This window comes from Xenopus laevis, chromosome 2S (genome assembly GCF_017654675.1).
Source record: "Xenopus laevis strain J_2021 chromosome 2S, Xenopus_laevis_v10.1, whole genome shotgun sequence".
NCBI classification, from domain to species: domain Eukaryota; kingdom Metazoa; phylum Chordata; class Amphibia; order Anura; family Pipidae; genus Xenopus; species Xenopus laevis.
In genome coordinates this window covers 7,954,152-7,981,822 of record NC_054374.1, presented here as the reverse complement: position 1 = coordinate 7,981,822, position 27,671 = coordinate 7,954,152, and the positions used below count along the sequence as shown (strand labels likewise).

Sequence of the window (27,671 nt, the reverse complement as noted above, 5' to 3'; positions counted from 1 at the left end):
CCAGTAAACCCCCAAAGTAATGCTGCTCTGATTCCCCTGTCAAAAGAAACACAGAATTTCTTTCCTTCTATTGTGTACTCATGGGCTTCTGTATCAGACTTCCTGCCCTCAGCTTAAACCTCATTGCCCTGGGCAAGAGCATGCTCAGTTTGCTCCTCTTCCCCTCCCCCTCCCTTCTCTACTGTAATCTGAGCCCAGAGCAGGGAGAGACTCAGGCAGGAAGTGATGTCACACCATGTTAATACTGCAATTCCTATCCTAAACAAACAGAGAGTTTCTAGAGCCATTTACTCAGGTATGGTAAATACAGAATAAATATAGCATTCTAGCTTGCACTATTGCAGCTAATCTATTCGCAATAAAATGCCTCCGTAGCTTTCCTTCTCCTTTAAGGGAAGGTTGCTCCATGTCTGGTTTTCGGTTTGGGTAGAGAAGAAGCTGCATAAAGTATAGAAGTACCATAGACATATGTGAGCTACCCATGGAATCCAATCAAATATTTGCTTACATTTTCTAATTTGGAGTGTGCTGAGAAAAAGTATTTGCTGGTTGGTTCTTATCTGCAGAGGTGAAGTTCATCACCTATGTTACTGAATGTGCAACCATATAGAATAACAGTTATTCGATATTTTCACGTCCAACCTGTGTCCCTTCTGCTCTTTAATAGACAAAAATTCCCAGCAACCCCACTGGGGGTTCCATTCTCCTGCTCTTCCCTAAAACTCCTGCCCTGGATTCCTCATTAACACACTTTGACCATTCAACATTTCTATGCTTGTTTAGCTGTAACTGACACCCTATTCAGAGGTTTCTAACTGAGAAATATTGGGGGACAGCGGATCTCGTGGGATAGAGACGGAGAGAGAATAGAGAGCTTCCACTGCTGCCTCTGTAGGGAAAATGCAATAGTGTAACCAGCTGTCTCATCACCCCCCACTATCAGCACATAGACCATAGTTGCCGTATGAAAAGCTTCTGTTCATATCCTCACACAAACCCCCTCCACTCCTACATCAGCCTCAATATCAGCAGCAGCAGAAGAAGTAGCTGCTTCTAGTACAAGGCTCACACAAGAGAACTGCACTGCATCTTTAAATGCTAACACAGCCGCTCTCTTCTTCAGGCTTGGCTTAGCATTGGGCCAAACAGTAGGGGTGCATCTTTCACTGCTTAAAGTTGGGAGGAGGGAATTGGCTCCCTTTCGTTTCTTCCTCATTATCCGTGCCTATGGATACCAACGTAAATAAGGGACTCCTTTCATCAGGCTTGGCAATGTAATTGCAAACACGCAAGAGCATCCCTTCTGAAACAGGGGAAAGAGCAGATGTGGCTGCCCAGATATACGCTATGTTTTTAAGATAGCGATTTCTTTTCCATACAGAAAGAAAAAAAAACCCAGCCAAGGAGGGAAAGGATCATCTTTTGTCTTTTTTTCTACTCTTGGCAAATAATGAGCCTTGGTTTGACCTAACAATGCTTCCGATATCGCACTCATTCTCTCATTCCCCCGTAGCCCCTAACAATGCTTGCTTCTCCTCTATCCACTTGGAAGGAAAACAATCGTCGCTTTTTGGATCTAGACAATAGGAGCTGATGTCATTTTTAGTCATATCAGTTTTTTTTCCATCTTAATATTGGTCGTCTTTTTTTTTTTTTTTTTTTTTGCTTCTGGAATTATTCCTGGAATATTTTCCAAACATCACCGGAAGAAAAACAGGAGGAATGAACCGGCAACTGGTCAAAATTCTGACAGCCTTACTTGCATTCATTTTTCAGACTAATAAATTCAGGTAGGCAAAATGAATTCTGCTTTGCTGACATTTCACAGTGCTTACATTGCATTAACAGGGTGGATACATTGATGATATATATTCATTTTAATGACTAATGTGCATGTGAATTATTGTACAAAAAATGCATTTTTCTACTGTCAGGTTTGGGGTCTTTGCCTCTGATTTACTGAGACTGTGTCCTCTCTGGGAGAAGTTGGTAAGTACTCTGGCTCTCGCAGTTGTGTAGGAATGAGCAAGTGTTTCTGCTTTATATTCAGGAGAACCTCCAATGGACTTTCAACATCCTTGCTCACTGCTTCCTTCCCTTTTTAAGTCTGTACAAAAATAATACAAAGCTGGCAAAGAAACAGGCTTAAAGCACTGGGTAATGTTCCCGACTTAAGGAAGGAAAATAGATAGAAAGGACAGAAGTCTTTAACCAAGGCTGGATTCTGTGCATCCTCATTGCCCAAAGGCTTTTAAATGATGATGTCTCTTGCCCTGGTTTATGTTTATAAAGATAGAGAGAGAGAGAGAGAGAGAGAGAGAGAGAGAGAGAGAGAGAGAGAGAGAGAGAGAGACAGAGAGAGAAGAGAGAGACAGAGAGAGACAGAGAGAGACAGAGAGAGAGAGAGAGAGAGGAGAGGAGAGAGAGAGGAGAGAGAGAGGAGAGAGAGAGAGAGAGAGAGAGACAGAGAGAGAGAGAGAGAGAGAGAGAGAGAGAGGGAGAGAGAGAGAGAGAGAGAGAGAGAGAGAGAGAGAGAGAGAGTGTTTTCCCATCTTATATACTATTATCCTTAAAACCATCGTATTACAGCTATAATTAAACAGTCAATGTTCTGGAGGACAAATATTGCCATTTATGCCTTAATAAGTCACCATAATTTACCGTTCTGTATCACTATGGCACATATAACACCCACATAAATCCAGAGGGACAATACCGAGAGGCCCTGGAATGACTCTGCCGAAGAACTCTCTCTCTCTCTCTCTATAGAAATCCTACAGCCAACGTGAGGCTTTCCCAGTTTATATGTAAATTAGATTTGATTTGATTAGAATGATGTACGAGGCGACCTTTTCTAAAGTCTCTGAATAAAAAACCAAGGCATTCTGTGAATGGGTCTCTCAGATAATTCTCTAGATATCAAAAATAACCTGTAAATAAAATGGCTGGTTCACAGTGTGTATCAAGGCAGATTTTTTCCTTTATTAATATTGGTCTTTTTTTTCCTCTTCTATATCAAGTTTATACAGCGGGTTCATGTTTGAATATTTGAAGTTGATGCTGTCAGGCTATATATGCAACCACTAAATGAACTGATAATTAGCATTGCAAATACTCTCTGAGACTTATGTTAAGCATGCTCCATTTAATTCCCCAACATACCTGCTTTTCTAAGGGATAATGCCATTCAGAAAAAGTAAAAGAGGTTGAAAAGGGGGCGTAACAATATCTGTCTGTCTGTCTATCTTCCTAGCTACCTAGCTCTATCTATCATCTATCTGTCTACTGATCTTGTATTTCTATCTATCTATCTATCGCTCTCTCTCTCTCTCTTTCTCTCTCTCTCTCTCTCTCTCTCTCTCTCTCTCTCTATCTATCTATTTCTATCGCTCTATCTATCTATCTATCTCTCTTTCTCTCTCTCTCGCTCTCTCTCTCTATCTCTCTCTCTCTCTCTCTCTTTCTCTCTATCTATCTATGTCTATCTATCATCTCTCTCTCTCTCTCTCTCTCTCTCTCTCGCTCTATCAAATATCTATCTATCTATCTATCTATCTATCTATCCATTATCTATCTATCTATCTATCTGTCTGTCTGTCTGTCTGTCTGTCTGTCTGTCTATCTATCTATCATCTCTCTCTCTCTCTCTCTCTCTCTCTCTCTCTCTCTCTCTCTCTCTATCTATCTATCATCTCTATCTGTCATGTATCTGTCTACTTATCTTGTATTTATCTCTCTGGCTCATAATATGTCTGTCTGACTATCTATTCTCCCCTCTCTCTAATATAACCGTTGATAAAACAAAATATTTGCCCAGTTACAAAGTAAACCCAGTTGCATAAAGGGAAACCATTGGATCCAATACAAAGGCTCTATTAATTGTGATCATGGAAAAGCAACAGGCTCCTGCCTAACTCTCAGCAATGTAAGTGATACAAATTTCTGCTGTGTTTAGGACGGCTTTTTGCAAAGAGTATGAACCCAGGTCTGGGAAATCTCCCCCTATGTCTCCTTCAGATTTTTTGGATAAATTAATGGGCAGGACATCAGGCTATGATGCTAGAATCAGGCCAAACTTTAAAGGTAAGTCGAGTTTAATGAATGCATGGAAGTAGAAGGAAACACATTCTATTCACTGCAATGACTTATTATTAGTGTCAGACAATTACAGATCCAAGCAAAGCATTTAGTGATTAGGAAACATGATGGCACACCATATAGTGTATTCATCTTAGGAAGATGGCAAGATAATAATGAATTTGAAAAGCACCCACAAATTCATCTTTAGTATGTTACAGTCACAACTGGACCACATGTGGCACCCAACTGTCATTTTATTGCCTTCCAAGACTGCCATTGGGCTCCACGGACTATTTTAAAACACACAGTTTTAATTTATCCCACAGTTTATAGAATAATTAGCCAACTACATGGAAAAAGTTGGACAGCTCTAAGCAATAGTGTTTAGTATGTATGTTTTAACATACAAAGTTTCGAATTCAATTATCTAGTAATGAAATAGACCTTGGGCCAGAACCTGAGCAAATGTTGGTCCTCTAGATGTGTCGAACTATAATTCCCATTGACACCTGAAGAAAGCTTGTTGGCATGAAATTATGAAAACTACATCAGTAATTACAAGTTAGCATTTAGCCCCCTAAATGGAGGGTTGGCTAGTTGTTCTTAAAACTAAATATTAGTTTAAAAACCAGTTAGATAAAGGGTACAATAGAAACATTTTAAAATGAGTTAATGGGTCAACATGATTAAGATGATTTCTGCCTTCGAAATATGGAATTTTTATGGTGAATTTCCCATTTAAATTCAGCCTGTTCCCAGTGCTTTGATGGCTAAGACTACACACGTGCATGCTTGTTGCTGATAGCAGTTATTCTGAACTAGAGATTTACTCATGTGAATTTTTTTCTGCACTAGAATCTAGACTTGTTCACATTTTACTGGTTATGAAAGTGAAGAAGCAAGAATTAATGTTAATGATTTAGCATGTTATGGTTGATGTGCTGTCTTTAAAAACAAAAAAAAATGTTTTTCCACAATTAAAGGTGTTTTTGTTTTATCCTTTTTCCCTGTTGTTCACGCGTTTTGTTACAATATCATGTTAAAAACTGAGCTTTTCGTGCACGTTTAAAAAGGCATTTCATTCATTGCTTCCATTGCCAATAACATTGATCATGAATAATGGATATTCCCAAAGAAGGAAGAATGCCCTTTTAGAAATTAAAGGGATACTGTCATGGGAAAAAAAAATTTCCAAAATGAATCAGTTAATAGTGCTGCTCCAGAAGAATTCTGCACTGAAATCCATTTCTCAAAAGAGCAAACAGGTTTTTTTATATTCAATTTTGAAATCTGACATGGGGCTAGACATATTGTCAATTTCCCAGCTGCCCCAAGTTATGTGACTTATGCTCTGATAAACTTCAATCACTCTTTACTGCTGTACTGCAAATTGGAGTGATATCACCCCCCCCCCCAGCAGCCAAACAACAGAACAATGGGAAGGTAACCAGATAACAGCTCCCTAACACAAGATAACAGCTGCCTGGTAGATCTAAGAACAACACTCAATAGTAAAAACCCATGTCCCACTGAGACACATTCAGTTACATTGAGAAGGAAAAACAGCAGCCTGCCAGAAAGCATTTCTCTCCTAAAGTGCAGGCACAAGTCACATGACCAGGGGCAGCTGGGAAATTGACAAAATGTCTAGCCCCATGTCAGATTTCAAAATTGAATATAAAAAAATCTGTTTTGAGAAATGGATTAAAGTGCAGAATTCTGCAGGAGCAGCACTATTAACTGATGCATTTTGGAAAAAAAAAATGTTCCCATGACAGCATCCCTTTAACAATTGTGTAGAACTGCAGAGGCAAGAGGGCAGTTGATTGAGCATAATGTATCATCAAGTGGATATCTATCAAACTCAAACTCCTCCAGCTGCTTCCAAAATTAAATTCACATAATCTTGCAGCAGTGATCAGCTGGAAGGGGTCGATTACACCAGCCGGAGGGCAGCAATAGCTGATTAAATGAGTGTCATGCAAGGATTTAGGCTGGTGTCTTGCGAATAGTGATGGGTGAATAAAACGGCCGGTTGTGTGAGCAATCAGTCCCACTGAGTTTGCTGGAACATTAGGGGGCAGATTTATCAAGGGTCGAAATTGAAAAATTTAATTTCAAATTCGAATTTTTTTGTTTTTTTATGGACAAAACTGTCAAATTCGATTAGGAAATTGTTAAAATTTGATTCAAGTTTTTTTAAAAAATTCGAATTCGATTTTCTAGGTTTTTCTGGCCCTTTAAGAACTCAAAATCGACTATTCGCCAGCTAAAACCCGCCGATTGCTTTTTTAATCAATGGGAGACGTCCTGGGATCAATATGGAGTTGTTTGCACCCTTCCTGACATTCAAGTTTTTTCTGGAGAATCGAGTTTTTAAACCTTGAATCGAATTTGAATGGTCACGGGGCCAGTAACTTTTTCGTTTAGAATTTGATTTGAGTTTTCGAGTCGATCCTATTCACTTGAGTTTTACAAATTCGATTTTTTTTTTTAAATAAATTTCGATTACTAAAATTAGATACATTTTTTATTTTGCACCTATCTATTTACCCAGTTTTTATATTCACACGAACTGTTCCTTTAAACTGTGGCCCCATAGGTTGCTTTAGATGAAATAATGGATGATGCCTTTGGCAACAATTTGTTTTTTTAATAGTTATGGTTTGAAATTTACTCCAAGACATACTGTGTTACATAAATAGGTTATGCATTGAGGGGGAAAGTGTTAATAACACAAATGAAATGTTGCTCGGTCCCCAGACACCATTTAGCCAATAAGCCATTATAGTGTGAGTGCAGGAATAAAAGTGTTGCTGTTACCCATATAGACAACCTGCTATTACACATCACACAGTTCAGTTGCTCGACTGTGACCAAATGCTATTAGAAAACAGTGAGAAAATGTCATTGGCAAAGTAGACAGTAAGGCAAAAGCAGTATTTCTAGAAAACACATATATATATATATATATATATATATATACAGGTAGGGGACCTGTTATCCAGAATGCTCTGGACCTGGGGTTTTCCGGATAATGGATCTTTCCTTAATTTGGGTCTTCATACCTTAAATCTACTAGAAATTAATTTAAACATTGAATAAACCCAATAGTTTGGGTCTGCTTCCAATAAGGACTAATTATATCTTAGTTGGGATCAAGTACAAGCTACTGTTTTATTATTACAGAGAAAAAGGAAATCATTTTTAAAAAATTTGGATTATTTAGATAAAATGAGTCTATGGGAGACAGCCATTCCGTAATTCAGAGCTTTCTGGATATCGGGTTTCCGGATAAGGGATCCTATACCTGTATATATATATATATATATATATATATATATATATATATATATATATATATATATATATATATATATATATTTATATATATATATATATATATATGTGTCCCCTGGTCTAGAAAGAGTATTTGATGCTTGTTGTTTACCCCAACTCTACTAAACTGTCATCAGGCACTAAGACCTGCACCACAACTAAGTTGTTCTAATGTTCTGTTGAACACATTTTAGGCCAGTGCCGGCTAAGTATTACTATGTGCTGAACGTAACACACTTGTTGTATTTTGTTGTGAAATTATTGGACAATTTCTGAAAATTATACTTTAGAAGCTAAAGACAATATATAGTCTATATATATCCATTATCTGATCCATTACTACTGCATATTATGAACATTGATCGTGCACCTCTACCCTATTGGAGATCGAGTGCGGACACCCAAAGCAACTCTATATATATATATATATATACAGGCCTACATGATCCAGCATCCCACTATCACGACCTAAGAAATTCTATGCAATAGTCCTCTATCCTCTATCATGTAAAGTGATTATATACTGGATGCTGCTTATTAAATTGAAGTACCTAAAATTGGGGATTAACATTATCCCATATATGGAGGAGAGTGCAAGACAAACGCTAAAAAATACATCAAAATGTTCAGAGATGTTTACAGTCTTCATGAATAAGAAATAAGAATGTTAAGGCACTCATTAGACCAGACGGTAGGGTTATCCATCCCCAGAGGCCTCAAGGTAGTGGGCAAGGGAGCTAATGATCAATTATGGTGACATAGATCTTATTTCCATTATTATATATTCATCAAGATGATTGATGCCGTGAAATGTTCTTTTATCTGAAATCTTCCTATAAGGTTGTGGGGCCAGGAGGTGGAAAGCTTGAAAAAAAAACCCCTCTGCCCTAGATATCATAGCTCTTGAACTATAATGCTGGCCTTAACACTTTGTGCCCAAGGCCGTTCCTTTCAGCTGTCACTCAGTATCCGTCCCTGAGAGGATCATTGTGACCAAAATTCTTGGTGTAACGTTATCCTAAAAAGAACTTAAAAAATCAATATAATTATTTTAGAATCTGCAATGAAATTGGTGATCTTTTTTCTCTTAATCACAAACTATATACTGTTATCCAAATGGAGGATTTTCTCTCACTGATGAGTTTAAAGGGTACATCTCCTTGCCACTAATCTCAGAGTTTCTAGCCAATAACGTGTCATGCCATTAGCTTTTATAACTCTCATTACTAGTTTTGTAATCACCAGAAAACTATAGAGTTTGTTTCAGTATCTCCCATAGTTGGATACCAATAAATCAGCAAAGCATTTTGACATCCCCTTCTTTTCTGTTTATTAATTGATTATTTGTAAAAAAAAAAAAAAACATATTTCATTTAAACAGATCCAGGTGTCACTCTAGATGTGATATCAGGTGACATTTTGGGTTGTTCCGTAATATCCAGAAGCCTTATACACTCCATACACATTACTCCATAAAAGATTAAAAATTGAACCCCGATGCAATATTTACTCAATTGCTCCTAAAGTGCTTCTGTTATAACTGGGGTAACCAAATAAATCTTAACAGCCCATTTAAGTCCACAAGTGCAGTGATTTTGAGAGCAATTGTCATTTTTCCCCCCATAATGATGAGTTTTCCCCCTAGAATTCCAGAGGCATTCCGTTTGGAAGGGGATGATGCGCTTACTGCAATTGCACTGCACTTGGCAAAGTCGCATCAGATTTGCCAGATTTATGCAACTGCGCATGCATTTAGATGCAAATCAGACACAACTGCACAGAAGTCCTCCTGAAATAATTTCTGATATTTGGTGCTGGGTGCAATGGGAACCCTGGAGCTACTGCCTGGTCAGGAGGTGGTGATAGATTCAGAGTTCCTTTGCGTCAATAGGTGCATTGCTTAATTTGGAACAGAAGGTGGGCACCAAGCTCAACTATATGAAAGTGCAAGGAGCACATTTTGGCATTACTTTTATTGAATGTGGTTTTATGTCCACTACACTGAACTTTTGTTGTGGACACTCCATCATCTGATGGGACATGATTCCTCTAAAGATTTTCAGTAGTGGATTCCAGTCTGGTACCCGGTGCTTTATTTTATTTAATGTGACATCTCTGCCTCCAGCCCCTAAAAGACTGACAGCCCTCGATCCTTTCAGAGTGTCAGCACAGCATTATGGAAAATCATAACTAATGACGCTGCAGTCTTTAGTAGAGCAGGGACTGCTGTAGCCTGACCTTTTGCACACGGAAAGACAAAGATAAAGAACAGGACTGTAAATCATCTTCCATCCATCCCCTCGCCACTCTACGTCAGAAATATAACAGAAGTAACATTTAAAAAATGCAATCTGCTGCTTTGGTGAGTCAATATGATCTTTAGCAAAATATTTTCCAAGACAGGGATTATTTCAATCATCTCTCCATATGGCTATATTTTTCTACTCGATTCTTAATAGCTAAAGCCCCCTATTAAAGACTATTGCGCTGTCTCAGTAAAGATGGAGCAGCAAAGCTACACTGATTATTGAACATATAGTTTAGTCCCAATCCCTAATAGCCATGTGGTTTCAAGACAAGCCTAATGGTCTGAACAGCAAATTGAAGCACCTAGTTTCTTTTTGTGGGCCCAGAAGAACCTATCACTGAGGTTATTGATCCACAATCATGTCAGTCCTGAGCACATGACCAATTGGACTATTAAATACATATGAGACATATTGGATGCTAATAGGATGCTGGACTATACTTGTTCCATATTGAAAGACCTGTGTCATTGGTTTGGCCAGAAATTAATGGAATGCATTGTCTGTTTTAATGTAGGATTTGCTGACATGTCCTAGAGCTCTATAGCAGACTGCTTAGTAGCTATCTCTTCCTGGATGAACCAACGCCACCTCAAGCTCAACTCGGCCAAGACTGAGCTCAGGGTCTTTCCACCCAAACTGAGCCCTTCTCTTCCTTTCACCATTACTAGCATAGTGATGGCATGACTATTAACCCTGTTAACTCAGCACGCTGCTTAGGGGTCATCTTTGACCAGTCCCTTTCCTTCTCTAATCATATAAATAATACTGCCAAAACCTGTCGTTTCTTCCTCCACAATATTGCCAAGATGCGCCTGTTTCTGTCACAAACAACAGCCAAAAACACTAGTTCATGCCCTTATCTTATCCCATTTAGACTATGGCAATCTCCTCCTAACTGGTCTTCCTGACTCCCATCTCTCTCCCCTCCAATCAATCTTAAACTCTGATACCAGGATCCTTCTGCTCTCTCCTAAAATGGAACCTGCTCAACCCCAACTAAAATCCTTAGCGTGGCTGCCTGTTAAGCATAGGATAACATATAATACCCTTCTACTAACATTCAAAGCCCTTCACTCCTCTGCTCCTCACTACATTTCTTCTCTGGTCTCACTATACGTTCCTGGTCGTCTTCTCTGCTCTTCTCAGAGCCCCTTCTCTTCACACCATCCACATCCACCTCTTGTCCCAAACCCTTCTATCTTGCTGCGCCTTACCTCTGGAACTCCATCCCTGAATTCCTCCATAAGGAATCCTCTCTTACTCTCTTCAAGAAAAAAACTAAGAGCCTACCTTCTGGAGCACTAGAACATTAGCCTAGACCTGTCCCTACTGACTATGCCTTACCTTGTGTACTTTTTCATCTCCAATTTGTACCTTATGTTAGCCTCCTAGCCACTTAGACTGTAAGCTCTATGGGGAAAGGACCTCCTTCCCACTATGGGGCAAATTCACTAAGCGCCGAAGCGCCTAACGCTAGCGTCAATTCGCTAGCGTTGGTCAATTTCGTTACTTCGTTACTTCACGAACGCTGGCATAAATTCACTAGTCTTACTTCGCACCCTTACGCCTGGCGAATTTTCGCAACGGACGTAACTACACAAATTCACTAATGCGCGCATTGTACTGAACGCTACCTTTTACGCCAGACTTCCTTCGCCACCTCAGACCAGGCGAAGCGCAATAGAGTAGATAGGGATTGCTTCAAAAAAAGTTCAAATTTTTTTCTAAGTCCCAAAAAACGCTGGCGTTTTTTCTATATTATGGGTGATAGGCTGAAAAAGATCGAAAACATTTTTGGGGCTCCCCTCCTTCCCCCCTACATTTCCTAACTCATGGCAACTTAACTATACAGTGGGCACATGTGTAGGGCAAAAAAAAATTTTTTTTATTTGATGTTTTGAAGGTTTCCCAGGCATTTGTAGTGATTCTACATATTCCTCCATTGAAATTTGAATTTGGCGCCGTATGCAAATTAACCATCGCTAGCGTAACTTCGCTTCGCTTAGCGAATCAACGCTAGCGCAACTTCGCAACCTTACGCTACCCCTGAGCGCAACTTCGGATTTTAGTGAATTTGCGGAGCGCTGGCAAAATTACGCCTGGCGCAACTACGAATCTTAGTGAATTTGCCCCTATGTCTCTTACCACATAGCACTTAAGCTCTTTGTCCTGATATGATTCTGTATATATTTATTATGTGATTTGTCTCCCCCATATATACTTTTAGATATATATATATTGTACTTTTATGCACTGTACAGCACTGCGGCTCCTTAACAGCGCTTTACAAATAAAGTTATACATACATACATACAATACATACATACATATTAGAGAAAAGACTCAAATTCAACACAGTATTTATCAGCAAGCCATTGTTTTGACGGCCATATGTTCATTGATTTCTTTTTCTCCTGCACATGAAATGAGGCACCAGAGTAAAATGAAAGTATATAATGAATGGAACTGCAAACTATGGCTCTGTGCATAGCGATACAACTACTCCAGGATACCTAATTTAAACTCTCGGTTTTTTCCTTCAGTGTACTATTGAGTTCTGTAATATAGAATCAGCAGCCACATCAATCTTATATGTCATAGAAAGGCTTTGAGCACTGTGAATGATTCTGTACTTACAGGCGCACTTGTACTGTATGTAATTGGGGTTTTCATCACTTAATGTGTCTCCCCAGATGATTCATTAGGCTGTAGAAGAATTGCCTGCAGACACAAGGTGCAGCAACTTAAAGGGGTAGTCCACTTTCAAGTTAACTTTGAATTATCGAACGGCCAATTATATGCAACTTTTCAATTGGTCTTCATTATTTATTTTTTTATAGTTTTTTGCCTTCCTTTTCTAACTCTTACCAGCTTACAAATGCGGGTCACTGACCCCATCCAAGAAGCAAATGCTCTGTAAGGTGACAATCTATTGTTATTGTTACTTTTTATCACTCCTCTTTCTGTTCAGGCCTCTCCTATTCATCTTCCAGTCTCTAATTCAAATCAATACATGGTTGCTAGGACACTATCATCTAGATGGCTGAAATTGCAAACTGCTGAATAAAAAGCTAAATAACTCAAAAACCACAAATAAAAAAAATAAAAACCAATTGCAAATTGTCTCAGAATATCACTCTCTGCATCATACTAAAAGTTAACTCAAAAGGCGAACAATCCCCTTAAAGGGCACCTGTTGGGCAAACATATTATCCCCAACCAAAGGTGTGCGCTAATAGAGACGGCACAGAAGTTTTCTTTTTAAAAACTGCCCCTCGCCAGCGTTAGGACACTTGCACCGAGAGGGAGCGGCCATGTCAGTCAGAGTGCATGCACGGCTCACTCATTATGCGCATGCATGTACCCCAACATTGCATTTCCTACTGGGCGCTCTCTCCTATGGGGTGCCGTTTGTCCCAAATACATTCTGTATACAAAACTATCCCTAATACACAGAATGAATGTCTCTCATGTTATATAAGTATTTGTGACCATACACAGAGAAAACAAATATACAAAAGACTTATTTCTATTAAAGAATGAAAACAAAATCTGGTTAGTGCACAAAAGGATGTCATTATATCACAAACTCCATTCTGTACAGTTTAACAAGCAATCTGTCGCACAAATGTATAACCTCCATGTAACGGACACACTTATGTGCAAAGTTACTTACAGAATGAATTATGTAAAAACAAAGTTGGACATAATATATAATAGTGTAACTAACTAGTGCTTGTCAAGCTAGATTTGACTGACAAAATAGATATCTGCGACAGAAAGCAAGATTTTATAGCACAGGATTCATTCTTTCCACAAAATGACAGTTTTGTTTCACAAAACAGATAAAATAACCATTCTGTGAAGCAACACTGTCAGTCACATTCCTGAACCAATAAGAACAAAGCTTATTGCCATATACAAACAAGATGAGAAGTGGCCAGCTCTGCTCCACATGGCTAAGGCAAAGTATCTGACCTGCTATAGAGGGCGCCCTCTAATGTCCCCTGTGCTGCATAGTAATAAACATGAACAAACCTTTCCTAAAAGAGCTGCTGTTAAACAGTACCGGTTCATAAATGGAAGTTTTTATAAATGGCCGAGAAATATAATGCTGCACTTATAATGATTGTAGAGAAAGAAAAGTATGCAAAACATAAATATGATCATTTTAGGTGATATGGCTTTTCTTATTGTAGTAACCTGCTTGTGTGGCCATTTTGGTTAAGGGCATTCCTGCTGTTTTGCCATTATCTTATGACTCACTCCTGTTCCTCTTCCTGTCTAAGCTGAGAGCAATAATGGGACAGGCCACACCCACCTGCAATGTTGTATTAAATGTACCAGAAGTTACTGTGCTTGTCTGGCTGCTTTGCCTGACTCTCAGAGACATTTAAGGTGCCCATACATGGAGAGATCCGCTCGTTTGGCGATGTCGCCAAATGAGCGGATCTCCCTCCGATATGCCCAACTTGAGGTGGGCAATATTGTGCTGATCCGATCGTGGGCCCTAGGGCCCAATGATCGGATCCTAGCAAACGCAAACGGGATCGCGGGATCGCGCAAATCGGATCGCGGGACCGCATCAACGAACAGATGCGGCCACGATCCGACAGGATTTTTAATCCCATCCGATAGAGATCTGGCTGACTTTCGGCCAGATCTCGATCGGGGAAGCCCGTCGGGGGCCCCCATACATGGGCCAATAAGCTGCCGACTCGTTCTGTCGGCAGCTTTTATCGGCCCGTGTATGGCCACCTTTATACGTTTTGTATATGATAGTTAGACTCCAATGTCTCCTCCTAGCTGTAATCTTGCACCAGTTAGCTTGTAGTAGTCTAGCTATAGTTCAACTACTACATAATAGCTTTAGCCAGAGACTTGGGACTGATCATGTGCACATACCTCCCAACTGTCCCTTTTTCAGAGGGACAGTCCCTCTTTTGACAGCTCAACCTCATTTGTACTGAAAATAGGGTTGCCACCTGGCCGGTATTTTACCGGCCTAGCCGGTAAAATACCTGCCAAGGCCGGGGCCTGTATTACAAATTTACCGGCAATGTAGCTGCCGGTAAATTTGTAACACGATCAAAAGGAGCCCTCGGCCTGCCCCCAATCTCCTGCAACTTACCTTTTTTTGCCTCTTCTAGCGTCCGCGGGTCTCCGTCGCGTGGCCACGCCCCTTTTGACATCACGCCCTGCCCCTTTTGACGTCACACCCGCCCCTTTTGAGGCCCCGCCCCCAGCAGCCGGTAAAAATTTTTATAAAAGGTGGCAACCCTAACTGGAAAGTCCCTCTTTTCTCTGCACTGAACAGCCAGAAAAAGAAACAAAGTTTCTAACTTAATTGGCTTTTGGCAGAGAGGCCAGTACAGCTAACAGGTGCAACTAAGATGCTTTATAACAATTTTGAGATAAGAAAATAAGTAATTAACAGTTTAGATAAGGAGAAATATTTTCACATTTTTATAACCTGCCAAACTTTGTAAAATAAACATGGTAATTAGGGGATGCGGCCATAAAATGGGTGTGGTCAAAAAAATTGCTGCACTACATGCAAAAAATTTTTTTGTCTTTCTTTTTATTTCCAAAATGCAAGATTACAACTAGGAGGAGACATTGGAGTCTAACTATCATATACAAAACTTATAACTGACTCTGAGAGTCATGCAAAGCAGCCAGACAAGCACAGTAACTTCTGGTACATTTAATACAACATTGCAGGTGGGTGTGGCCTGTCCCATTATTGCTCTCAGTTTAGACAGGAAGAGGAACAGGAGTGAGTCTAAGACAATGGCAAAACAGCAGGAATGCCCTTAACCAAAATGGCCACACAAGCAGGTTACTATAATAAGAATAGCTATTTCACCTAAAATGATCATATTTATGTTTTGCATACTTTTCTTTCTCTACAATTATTATAAGTGCAGCATTATATTTCTCAGCCATTTGTAAAAACTTGCATTTATGAATCTGTAGTGTTTAACAGCAGCTCTTTTAGGAAAGGTTTGTTCATGTTTATTACTATGCAGCACAGGGGACATTAGAGGGCGCCCTCTATAGCAGGTCAGATACTTTGCCTTAGCCATGTGGAGCAGAGCTGGCCACTTCTCATCTTGTTTGTATATGGCAATAAGCTTTGTTCTTATTGGTTCAGGAATGTGACTGACAGTGTTGCTTCACAGAATGGTTATTTTATCTGTTTTGTGAAACAAAACTGTCATTTTGTGGAAAGAATGAATCCTGTGCTATAAAATCTTGCTTTCTGTCGCAGATATCTATTTTGTCATTCAAATCTAGCTTGACAAGCACTAGTTAGTTACACTATTATATATTATGTCCAACTTTGTTTTTACATAATTCATTCTGTAAGTAACTTTGCACATAAGTGTGTCCGTTACATGGAGGTTATACATTTGTGAGACAGATTGCTTGTTAAAATGTACAGAATGGAGTTTGTGATATAATGACATCCTTTTGTGCACTAACCAGATTTTGTTTTCATTCTTTAATAGAAATAAGTCTTTTGTATATTTTCTTTCTCTGTGTATGGTCACAAATACTTATATAACATGAGAGACATTCATTCTGTGTATTAGGGATAGTTTTGTATACAGAATGTATTTGGGACAAACGGCACCCCATACTCTCCTGGTGCAGTGGCTTAGCACTTATGGGGGCAATCATATAAAAAAAAACTACTGTTACACCCAACTGGAATGGGGGCTCTATTAATCCGCCCCTTTAGTTGGGGACACAACAAGTGCCCTTTAAGGTTTTAAGTTCAGGGCTCTTATGCACAGAAATAAACTATGGGATTTCCTTTTGTCAAGAAAAGGTCATTGCAAGGTTTTACAAATATAATTTCCTATGATATAATTCCTGCATTGTAGGAATGACTGTCATAGTGTCTCCTGAAGAGAACATAGCAAATGTGAAATTTCAGAAAAAGCAGAGTTCAGTGTTGTTAAAAGGCCATAAATACTGATCAAATAGATTTTTAATGGAACTGTGTGTAGTAATGTGTCTCTTGGCAATACTTTGGGGCAAATTCACTACCCTCCCAAAATTCGACAGCAACGGCTTCGCTCACAGCGCAACTCTTCACCAGGACAACGCTAATGCACTAGAATCCGAAGTTGTGTCCAGGGCGCCGAACACTGGCGAATTTGTGCTAGCGTTACTGCGCCAAGCGAAGCAAAGTTGCGCTAGCGTTGGCTAATTTGCATACGGCGGGAAGTTAAAGTTGAATGGACGTATATGTTGCAGCAATTACATTACACTACACAAGTCCAGGGAACCTTAATAAATAAAATAAAGTTCTTATATTGCCCAACACATGAGCCCACTGTATAGTTTATGTGTTAGGAAATGAAGGGGGGAAGCCGGTTACCCCAAAACATTTTACGCTATTTTTCAGCCGATCACCCTGAAAAAGGAAAAGACGCCAGCATTTTTTGGGACTTAGAAAAATGTTCAACTACTTTTTGAGGAACTCCTATCTGCACTATTGCACATCATCGCCTGGTCTGAGGTGGCGAAGGCAAGTCAAGAGGTAACGCAAGTGAATTCGCGTAGTTACGTTCTTTCAACCAGAGCACAAATTCACCAGGCGTTAGGGAGCGAAGTACGGCTAGAGTTTATCTCCTTCACTAGCGAAGTTACGCCAGCGACCGTTAGTAAATCGGCAAAGTACCGAAAATACGTCACAAAAAATTTTCACCCGTGTTAGTCACTTCGCCCCTTTAGTAAATTTGCCCCTTTGTGTTGTAACAGTATGCCCTGAATAGATAAGTAATAAGTATAGATAAGTAATATAGATAAGTAACCTATAGAACTGACACGGCCATTGTTTTATCTCCTACTCATTTTAACAGGTACCTGAATGTTGTTTATTTTTGCAGTCGTAGCCTTGTTCCTTGGGGCTCCTTGGATATCACATTTCTCAAAACAAGCAAAGCAATTACTGAATTATTTGTTTGAAATAAATATAAAACCGGCAATTAAATTTGTCGGTCATTTACAAGGCAGTTGCACGAGAAGTGGCATGTCAGAGATTGTTTCAATGGATAAAGATAACAATGACTTAATGATGATAATAATAATAATAATAATAATAATAATAATAATAATAATAACAAGGCAGTATAAAGTGTAAGCTACCGCTAAATACTGTACATTCTTAAGCTAATCCATCAAATTGTTTATGATAATAAGCGCATTATTTTGAGTTATAGATACTCTGCAACATTAAACCCTACATAGTCATTTCTAATGCTGAATACTCTGTATAATAATAAGAGTCAATGAGCCCGATACATCCAGAGAACTTTCTTAATTGAGAGTTGAGAGATAAGATTTTGTGATTTACTGCCTTATATTTTCATGTGCAATTTTAATTAGTTCACATTAATTCACATTTGCACCATTCGCATAAAATCCTGGTTTGGAAAATATTATTTTAAAAGTAAAAGCCCCCAGTGCAACACACAGGCCAACTACTCACATCATCAAATGAATCAGACTTGGGGGGCCTTATTTATCATGACTATTTCAATAAAAAAAAGTCCTACCAATCTAGAATCCACGATTGGATCTTATTTATTAATAAAAAAAAGCACAATTTAATCGGATTGGGGACAAACATGAAAAAAAATAAGAAAAAAACTTTTTTCCCGAATCACTTGATTTTTTCGGGCTTTTTCCGAAAAGCCCAATTTTTTTCAGATTTTTCCCCGAAAAGTTCGAAATATTTGGATTTTCGGGCTAATTCCAGCACAGACCACAGAAACTTTCAAATAAGATAGGGACTTCTCCTAGTGACTTATATACAACCGCAGTAGGTCTGAGATGCTGGATTTTCAGATTCGGGCTTTGTCACAGGGGGTCACCATCTTGGAAAGTGTCTGTGACACTCACATGCTCAGTGGGCTCTGATTGGCTGTTGAGAAGCTAAGCTTAGGGCTCGTCACTAATTATCCAGCTGAAAATGAGCTTCCCTGGCTGTAATATAAGATGATGCTACAGGTTTGCTGATTATTCAATTCTGATGCTAATTGCACTGGTTTCTGTGCTGCCATGTAGTAATTATGTGTATTAATTACTAATCAGGCTTATATTGTGACATTTCTATTCTATGTGTACTGTATATTGTGAGTGGGTCCCTAAGCTCAGTAAGTGACAGCAGCACAGAGCATGTGCAGTGAATCAGCAGAAAAGAAGATGGGGAGCTACTGGGGCATCTTTGGAGACACAGATAAAAGACCATCTACCCCTTTTTTTCTGGGTTGGAGTATATGATTTTTCTGTACCCTTTGCTGGAGCACCTTGACCTGGATTGGCGAGAGACTGTTTAAAGTTTTTGTTTTGACTATGCTCCTGTGTTGGCATTCAATACCTTGAGTTAATTCTACAAGCTGTGTCTTGTAAATGGTTAAATGCTGATTAGGCAAGCGAGTTGTGTATGAAAAACTGGAGTTTGGCTCATAAAAACTCAACCTTTACTTATAATTCCATCCTACAAACAGTGAGTTCCATTAAAATGCACACAGTAACCGATCTGTAGGAAGCAATGCAACGAGCCAACATTTATTAGACAGTAAAGCTGTAATAATCTATTAAAAGTGCAAGCCATGTATCATGAAATATTTTTAAACTGAAAAGGAAAATGGGAATTGTGGCCAGCAGTAAAAGTTTATTGTTATTTTCAAGAAGAATGTTGCCTCGCTACAACCTTGGAAGAGGACAAACTACTGACTATTAAAATAATTGCTGGTGTCCGAAACAGGACGATTTTATCACTCATTTCCTATATTGCAAGTCCTTCCTTAAAATAAGACCTTGAAACTGGGAGAAGGTTATCAGTTGAGGTTGCTAATCCTGCTGTGTCTTTTATATAGTGAATAAAGTACCCCCTCTTGTAAAATATAAGAATATTATAAGTTACCGAGGAGTTTCATGACCATATAAAAGTACGAGGCTGAAGGCTGAGTGTTTTTATACAGGTCATGGAACTCCAAGGTAACTTCTAATATCCTCATATTTTGCCACAGGGGGGACTTTATTTATTATAATACACAAGTTTCAGTGAGTCATGTGACAGAAATGACATCACTACTCACCGTATATAACTGATGAAATCAGAACTCACTGTTTATAAGGAAATAATTTACAAGATATTCATGGCTTTTGTGTATTATATAGAAATATATACAGTGTATATCCGTATATATATATATATATATATACTCCTTTGCTCTCCCAAGCCTACCCTTATTATTGGACTCTTGAAAAATGAAATGAATATTATACAGGTTAGAAATATGAAGCGATCTCCTGTATAGCATCAACACCTTTCTACTAAATATAGGGAACAATGACTTTAGGATAATAATAGGCTTGCAAATTGTTTTTTTTTTTATATTTTGTAGCCAGATCTGTAAAAGGCAAAAACAGCAGTGCACAACATATCCTATAATACTGTCAAAAATCTATCATCCATAAATGTCTACAATACATTGTTGAATTAAACAGACTATGGGGCAAATTCACTAAGCGCCGAAGCGCCTAACGCTAGCGTCAATTCGCTAGCGTTGGGCATTTTCGTTACTTCGCAAATTCACTAACGAACGCTGGCGTAAATTCGCTAGTGTTACTTCGCACCCTTACGCCTGGCGAATTTGCGCAATGGACGTAACTACGCAAATTCACTAACACATTGTACTGAACGCTACCTTTTACGCTACACTTCCTTCGCCACCTCAGACCAGCGCAATAGAGAGTCCTAAACAGAAAGATGTATAATAAACAGTAGCAATAACAAAAAGTGTGTAGCCCTAGAGAGCATTTGTTTTTAGATGGGGTCAGTGACCCCTATTTGAAAGCTGCAAATAATTAAAAAGCAATAAAAAAATTAAAATTAAAAGTTGCTTAGATCTGGCCATTCTATAACATACTAAAAGTTAACTTTAGGGTGAACCACCCCTTTTAATGTGTTTCGCAAATTTTTCCCATTTTGTGATTTTTCTCATAGCTTTGCAAGTTTTTCACTACAGTTGGTGCGTGTGTGTTTTATTTTGGATATTGATTTAGGCTCCTCTAAATATAAAAATGAGGGATTATGGTCATTTTTGCCTTATGTACAGTGTATATTTACTAACAAGGTAGTACATAGGTTTTTTTCAAAAGCCCCATAGGCATAAGCATTAATGTAGTGACATGACCCAGTTCTCGAAACCCATAGCAACCGACCCATGAGTAGCATTTAGTGGTGTGATATTTGGAAATAAACATCAGACTGATTGCTGCAGGTTATTAGAGATGAAGCAAATGTTGTTCCTAATATTACTGATATTGCTCCTTATACTGCAACCATGGATGTTATATATTTTAGAATGTTAGAACTGAGAGCCTGCATGTTCATTCCCATAGGCTAACAGTAAATGCATGCTATTGTTTTGCCTTGAACATAGTAACTGCTCAGCAAATCATCAAGGGATTCACAAAATAATGGCTTTTTGAGTATGACCTTCTGGCTTTACCAGCCAGGTTTCTGGGACACTTAGGGGGTTATTTATCAAAGTCCAATTTATCTCAACATTTTCTTCTACAAGCTCCGATCAAAAATTTATGCTTATTTATTATTACATTTTCCCTAAAATTTGCTTTGCAGGAAAAAATCATGTTTTTTACGATTTTTTCGGATTTGTCACCCAAAAACTCTGATTTCTTATGCTTTTTTGCCCAAAAACTCCTGGGTATTGCACGAAACCCAGCGCACATTCTATAAATCATTGGGACTTCTTCCATTGACTTCTTCCATAGGTCTGAGTTGCCAGATTTTCTAATTCTGAGTTTTCCATCCTCAGGGTATTTTTAAAAAGTCCGATTTTATTAAAAAAAATAACAAATTCTCCAGGATTTTTGCATTTGGAGTTTAGTAAATAAACCCCTTAGGATAACTCCATAATCCATTAAGCAATTAAAGGGATTTCACAGCATTCAATGAGAAATGTATATTTTTTTTTCTCCGATCAAATCCGCTTGAGTTTTTTATGCTTATTTATTACATTTACCTGAAAATTTGCTTTGCAGGAAAAAAATAAGTTTTTCATGATTTTTTTTGGATTTTTCAACCAAAAACTCAGATTTCTTATGCTTTTTTCCCCCGAAAACTTCGGGGTATTGAACGAAAACCCAGCTCACATCAAAAAATCATTGGGACTTCTCCCATTGACTTATATGCAACCTCAACAGGTCTGAGATGCCGAATTTTCTAATTCAGACTTTTCCATCCTTGGGGTTTAATAAATTCCTGAAAAGCCTGTGATTTTTTTAAAAGTCAGATTTTATTAAAAACAATAGAATAGAATAACTCTATAATCCCTTAATCAATTAAAGGGATTTCACAGAATTCGAATATAATAATAGAATTCGAATATAATAATAAGGGAGTAACATAGTACAGTATTTGGAAGCCTGGCAAGGGATCCTGAGAGTGTTATTTCAACTGCAGTTATTGAGTCAAAGGACATTGTTATGTGAAATGGCTCTGGATAAATAAAGCAGTAAATACTGAAATACTTGACAAAGAAATAGCTTTGTATCCAGTTGATGAACAGCAGCCATATTGAACTTCATTTTCACAATTAGCAGATAAGTAACTTATTCGGCCTAGAATTTTAAAAAATAAAGATATTTGCTGAATAAAATAGATGGTTATGTTATGGGGCAGATTTATCAAGGGTCGAATTTTGAAGTAGAAAAAACGTCGAAATTCGACCATCGAATAGAAGCCTACGACATTAGAATTCGGAGGTTTTTATCCATCGTACGATCGTATTCCGATCGTACTCCGATCGTACTTTGAATCAAACGATTTTATCGTAAGATCGCACGATTTTTGACTTAAAAAAACTTAGCAAAACACACAGGAGGTCCCCCATAGGCTAAACAGCAATTATGCAGGTTTAAGTTTTTTTAAGAGACAGTACTTCGATTATCGAATGGTCGAATAGTCGAATGATTTTACATTGAATCAAAGGTCGAAGTCGAAGTAGCCTATTCGATGGTCGAATTATACAAAAATTACGTTGAATTCCGAATTTTTTTACTTCGAAAATTCCTTCGAATTCACTTCGACCCCTGATAAATCTGCCCCTATTTGTTCTTGGTCTGCTCCATTTTTTTTTCAAGCCCTAAACAGACTCGCTAAGGAGTATTTAGGTAATTAGTCTGTTGGTTATAGAGAAAAAAAGCAGCAACAAACTTAGAGTAACCTTTAGTGACAGACCAATAGGAATGGGGTCTGTAGTCCTTCCCATAATGGAAATATTTAAAATTCCTGATCAGGCCTCATACCCTCCCATAGGCCTTGCTCAGGAATTTTAAATATTTCCATTATGACAATGGGGGTCATTTATCAACACTGGGCAAATTTGCCCATGGGCAATAACTCATGGCAACCAATTAGATGCATTTGTTGTTCTACTTGCAGCTGGCTTTAAAAAGCTAATCACTGATTGGTTGCTATGGATAACTGCCCATGGGCAAATTTGCCCAGTGTTGATAAATGAGCCCCAATGTGTTGGCATGAACAGATTTCTGATCCCCAAATTATTTTTAAAACGATCCATTATTATGTAGGGTTGACATATTATACTTTGCTTTACAGAGATTGTTCATTATTCGTGTTTTGGACTGTGGAGATCCATCCCAATTCTTAATACCTGTCTTCTGCTACAGAACAGTCATCAGCGCTGTCAAATGTACATTTTTTAGTTGCATTAATGCCTTACCTTGTACCTTACTTGCCACCCTTCCTATTAATTTTACTATTTCTCATATAACAGTGCAAATCCCTTTTTTCCACTAATGTGGATGTTTGTTAGCTGTAGAATAATAAAATGATGAGGTTGTACAAAGCTTGTGAAGCCCGTGCGTCTTGGGGACAAGATAATCTAGTGGAGGGTCACATATGTGTCCTGGTTCCACCACAAGGGCCAAGTAAGTTGTATGAAATAAGATACAGGTATAGGATCCGTTATCTGGAAAACCAATTGCAGTCTCTCCCCAAGCGAACTGTTGGTGTAGGAATGATTAGCAGTGACTGCAATCTCAGCTACTGCCCGTTGACTCGAGTATAAGCCGAGGTAGACTTTTTCAGCACATTTTGGATGCTGAAAAACTCGGCTTATACTTGAGTATATATACGGTAAAGCAAAGATGCGCTAGCGTTCAATTATGCCTAGCGCAACTTCATTAGAGGTCTTCACTCTTCACTAATTAGCATACAGTGGGAAATTATAAAGTAGAATGGACGTATATGTTGCAGCAAATACATTACATTACACAAATCCAGGGAACCTTAATAAATAAAATATAGTTGTTATATTGCCCTACACATGAGCCCACTGTACAGTTTATGTTCTATGTTAGAAAATTTAGGGGGGAAGCCGGTTACACAAAAAAATGTAAGGACTTTTGCAGCCTATCACTCTGAAAAAAGGAAAAGACGCCAGTATTTTTTGGGACTTCGAAACTATTTCCACTAAAAATATGATGTAAGTAACAGAAGACTGAAGAAGATTTATGTACTCCAATGCACTTCTCCTGGTCTGAGCTGGTGAAGGCAAGTCTGGCGAAAGAGGAAACGTTCAGTGAAATCCACATCTTAGTGAATTTGCGCCTGCGCCCGTTAGTAAATCGGTGAAGTGCCTGAAAGCGATAATGCTGGTGCAATGTTGCCAGCGTTAGTCACTTTGCCCTTTAATAAATCTGCCCCCATATATCATAGATTCCATATATTTAGAAATGATTTCCTTTTTCTCTTTAGTAATATATATATATATATATATATATATATATATATATATATATATATATATATATGAGCGCCTTGTACTGGATCCTTACTTAATTATAATTAATCCTTATTGTAGGCAAAACAATCATTTTGGGTTTATTTAATGTTTAAATAATATTTTAATAGACATAGCAAATAGGTATCCAGATTATTGAAAGATCCCTTATCTGGAAGGCCCCAGAGCCCACACAATCAGGCATCATACATGTACAGTACATTTGATATTTTAAAACCTATTTAAGCAATAACTAATGTATATTTTAAAGAAAACTGACATAATTTGAGAAATCTGATCTAAGCAAAAATGCTGTTTCTAACAGGCTGCAAAATAGTAGCACAAGCCTATTGCTTCTATCTATAAAAGACATGCTGAATATGGTGACTGTGACTCATTTCCGCTATTCATGTGCCCAAACATAATATTTCACTGGTTATTGGTAATTAGTGGCTGTACATATGTTTGTGGTTGTAGAAAAAAAGGCCAAATGAAATTAATAATTTAAAGGTTAATTGTTTTTTTTTGTCCTATGAAGAGGAGGTCACTAATTCAAAATGCTGTGTTGCTTTGAAAGTTCATTAATTTGCTGAAGCCCTCGTCAGCCTTTAGATTGGCTAGAATGTTAATGGGCATTGTGGCGCCACATTCCTAATAAGAATATGCCCTGGGAATCCATATTTTATTAATGGTGGTGCTGATATCTAATAGAATGATTTTACATGTTTATTGCTCACAAGAGGTGCAGTCGTAACTAACAGGTGCAGTTGTAGATTCGTTAGCGAAAGAGACTGTCACTAACGACTTTTCACTCTGGCGAAAGGTCGTTACTCATTAAAGTGCAGATTTTACTGAACGTTACCTCTTTCACCAGATCTGACTTCGCCACCTCAGACCAGATGAACTGCTATAAAGCAGCTAGACAGTGGCGTAACTACTCGCAGGTGGGCCCTGGCACAGGATGGGCACTGGGCCCCCCTATCGAGTCCTCCCCCCTATGAATTGGGTGCTGTAGTATTGCTGGCATGCATGCTGTAAAATCTCCCCCTGCCCAGCCGCTCATGATAACCATTATTGTGGCTCCAGGGGCCCCAAGGGAGTGCGGGCCCTGGTGCGTTCGCACCCGCCGCACCACTGGTAGTTACACCACTGCTAGATCTTCCTCAATCTTCTGTCACTTGCATCATATCCTGTGTGCTGAAAACGCATTAAAGTTCCAAAAACGCTGGTGACTTTTCCTTTTTTGAAGCGGACTGGGTAACCGGTTTTCACCAGACATTTCATAACATATGGAACATTCATTTTACAGTGGGCTCATGTGTCGGGCATTAGATTAACTCTTTTGTCTTTATTAAGGGTCCCTGGACATTTGTAATAAAAAGTGGTAACTTCAAGCATTTGCACCAACATTTATAATTAAGATGTCCATACAACTTTAAATTACCTGCCGTATGCAAATTTACATAAGCGCAAGACCACTAGCGCATTTTCACTAGGCACAAATGAACGCTAGTTACAGTCACTGTATGACTCTTCATGGGTAGGTGTTCACTATATAGAAGCCCACCTTGGTGTTATTTGGTAAGCACAAGAAGTTGTAATTTAATAACTTTCAATCCATTAGATGGACTTCTTCAGCAGACATTCATGTTTATCATTTTCATCATAAAATAGATGCTGTCAGCCCAAACAGTTAATTGTTTTTAAATCTACCTTTTGGCAGTTATTATTAACATTTCTTTGAGTAAGGTCCTGTAAGAGGACATATCCTGTAGCCTGGCTCTACCACATTTCCATGATACCTCCTTCCTCCACACCTTACCAGCTATCCAACCCATTATCATGGGACCTATAACCCACAGGCCCAAAATGTACAGGTATGGACTCCTTGATCCGGAAACCCGTTATCCAGAAAGCTTCAAATTATGGGATGCCTGTCTCCCATAGACTTCATTTTATCCAAATAATTCCAATGTTTATCACCTTTTTCTCTGTAATAATAAAACAGTACCTTGAACTTGATTCAGACTAAGATATAATTAATCCTGATTGGAGGCAAAACCAGCCTATTGGGTTTATTTAATGTTTTAATTATTATTTTTTTTTAGTAGACCAAAAAACACTCCAATTTTTAGTGGAAAAAAAAACTTGAATTTTTCAAGATTTATTACTTGTATATCCCCACAAGGAAACTTTGGACGACTTCGGAAAACGAAGTGATCCGAGAAGGCTTTTCGGGGGAGATTAGTCACCCGAAAAAGAGGTGATTTGTCACCGGACGACTAAATCTCACTGAATCTTCATGGGTGTCTTTGCACTAAGGGATATAGAGATTATGCTCCCTGCGGAATCTCCCAGCAGAATCTCCCTGCCGCATCTCCATCCCCTTATCAGGCAGGTCGTAGCAAATACAAAGTGCGCACATGTGTCGGGTGGTCCAACTTGGTAGGGAACGCGTTGGGGGTCCAGCTCGGCGGGGACACGACAGGGGCCTGCTTGGCAGGGGACCCGGAGGGGGGCCCTGCGTCAGCAGCCCAGTGGGCCCCAGGCCCCCCAGTCTGACCCTGATACTATGTATATTACCTGTAAGCTACATGGCTAATTATACTGCTTTCTCTGTAGACTGCAATGGGATTTTGTAACATAAAACAGAGGGTTATTTATCAAAGTCTGAATGCCAAAAACTCGATAAATTCAAGGTTTTTTTTACAATAAAATCTGAATTTTTAGTGGAAAAAAAACCTTGGCTTTTTCAAGATTTATTATACCCCGAGGATACAAAAAGTAATCTCAGACCTGCCAAGGTTGTATAGAAGTCAATGGGAGAGGTCCCATAATATTTGGAAGTTTCTGTGGTCTGCGCTGGAATGAGCCAGAAAATCCGACTAATTCAGGCCTTTTGAGCAAAAATCCAAAAATTCATGATTTAAGATTTCCCCTGAAAAATTTGGATTTTGATAAATAACCCCCTATCAGTTAACTACTTTTTCATAGTTTCAGAATAAATACAAGTTCGGGAAGATGAGTCTTTTGATAGTGACATTACTAATGAAGCCAACAGAGAATTTAAATAATTATTTTTCTC

General features: G+C 38.6%; 1 protein-coding gene across 3 annotated transcripts in view; it reads left to right on the top strand.

The window, feature by feature from the left end:
• The first annotated feature begins 997 nt into the window (after positions 1-997).
• The window catches only part of LOC108709195 (glycine receptor subunit alpha-2), a 104,810-nt gene continuing 78,136 nt past the window's right edge, over positions 998-27,671 (top strand). For 2 of the 3 annotated variants that reach the window (XM_018248826.2, XM_018248824.2), the window contains exons 1-2: positions 998-1,790; positions 3,956-4,083. In XM_018248826.2, coding sequence (XP_018104315.1) covers positions 1,723-1,790; positions 3,956-4,083 — 196 coding nt within the window. In that variant the 5' untranslated portion in view covers positions 998-1,722. The remainder of the gene's footprint in view (positions 1,791-3,955; positions 4,084-27,671) is intronic. The other variant, XM_041583341.1, reaches the window with a different exon arrangement.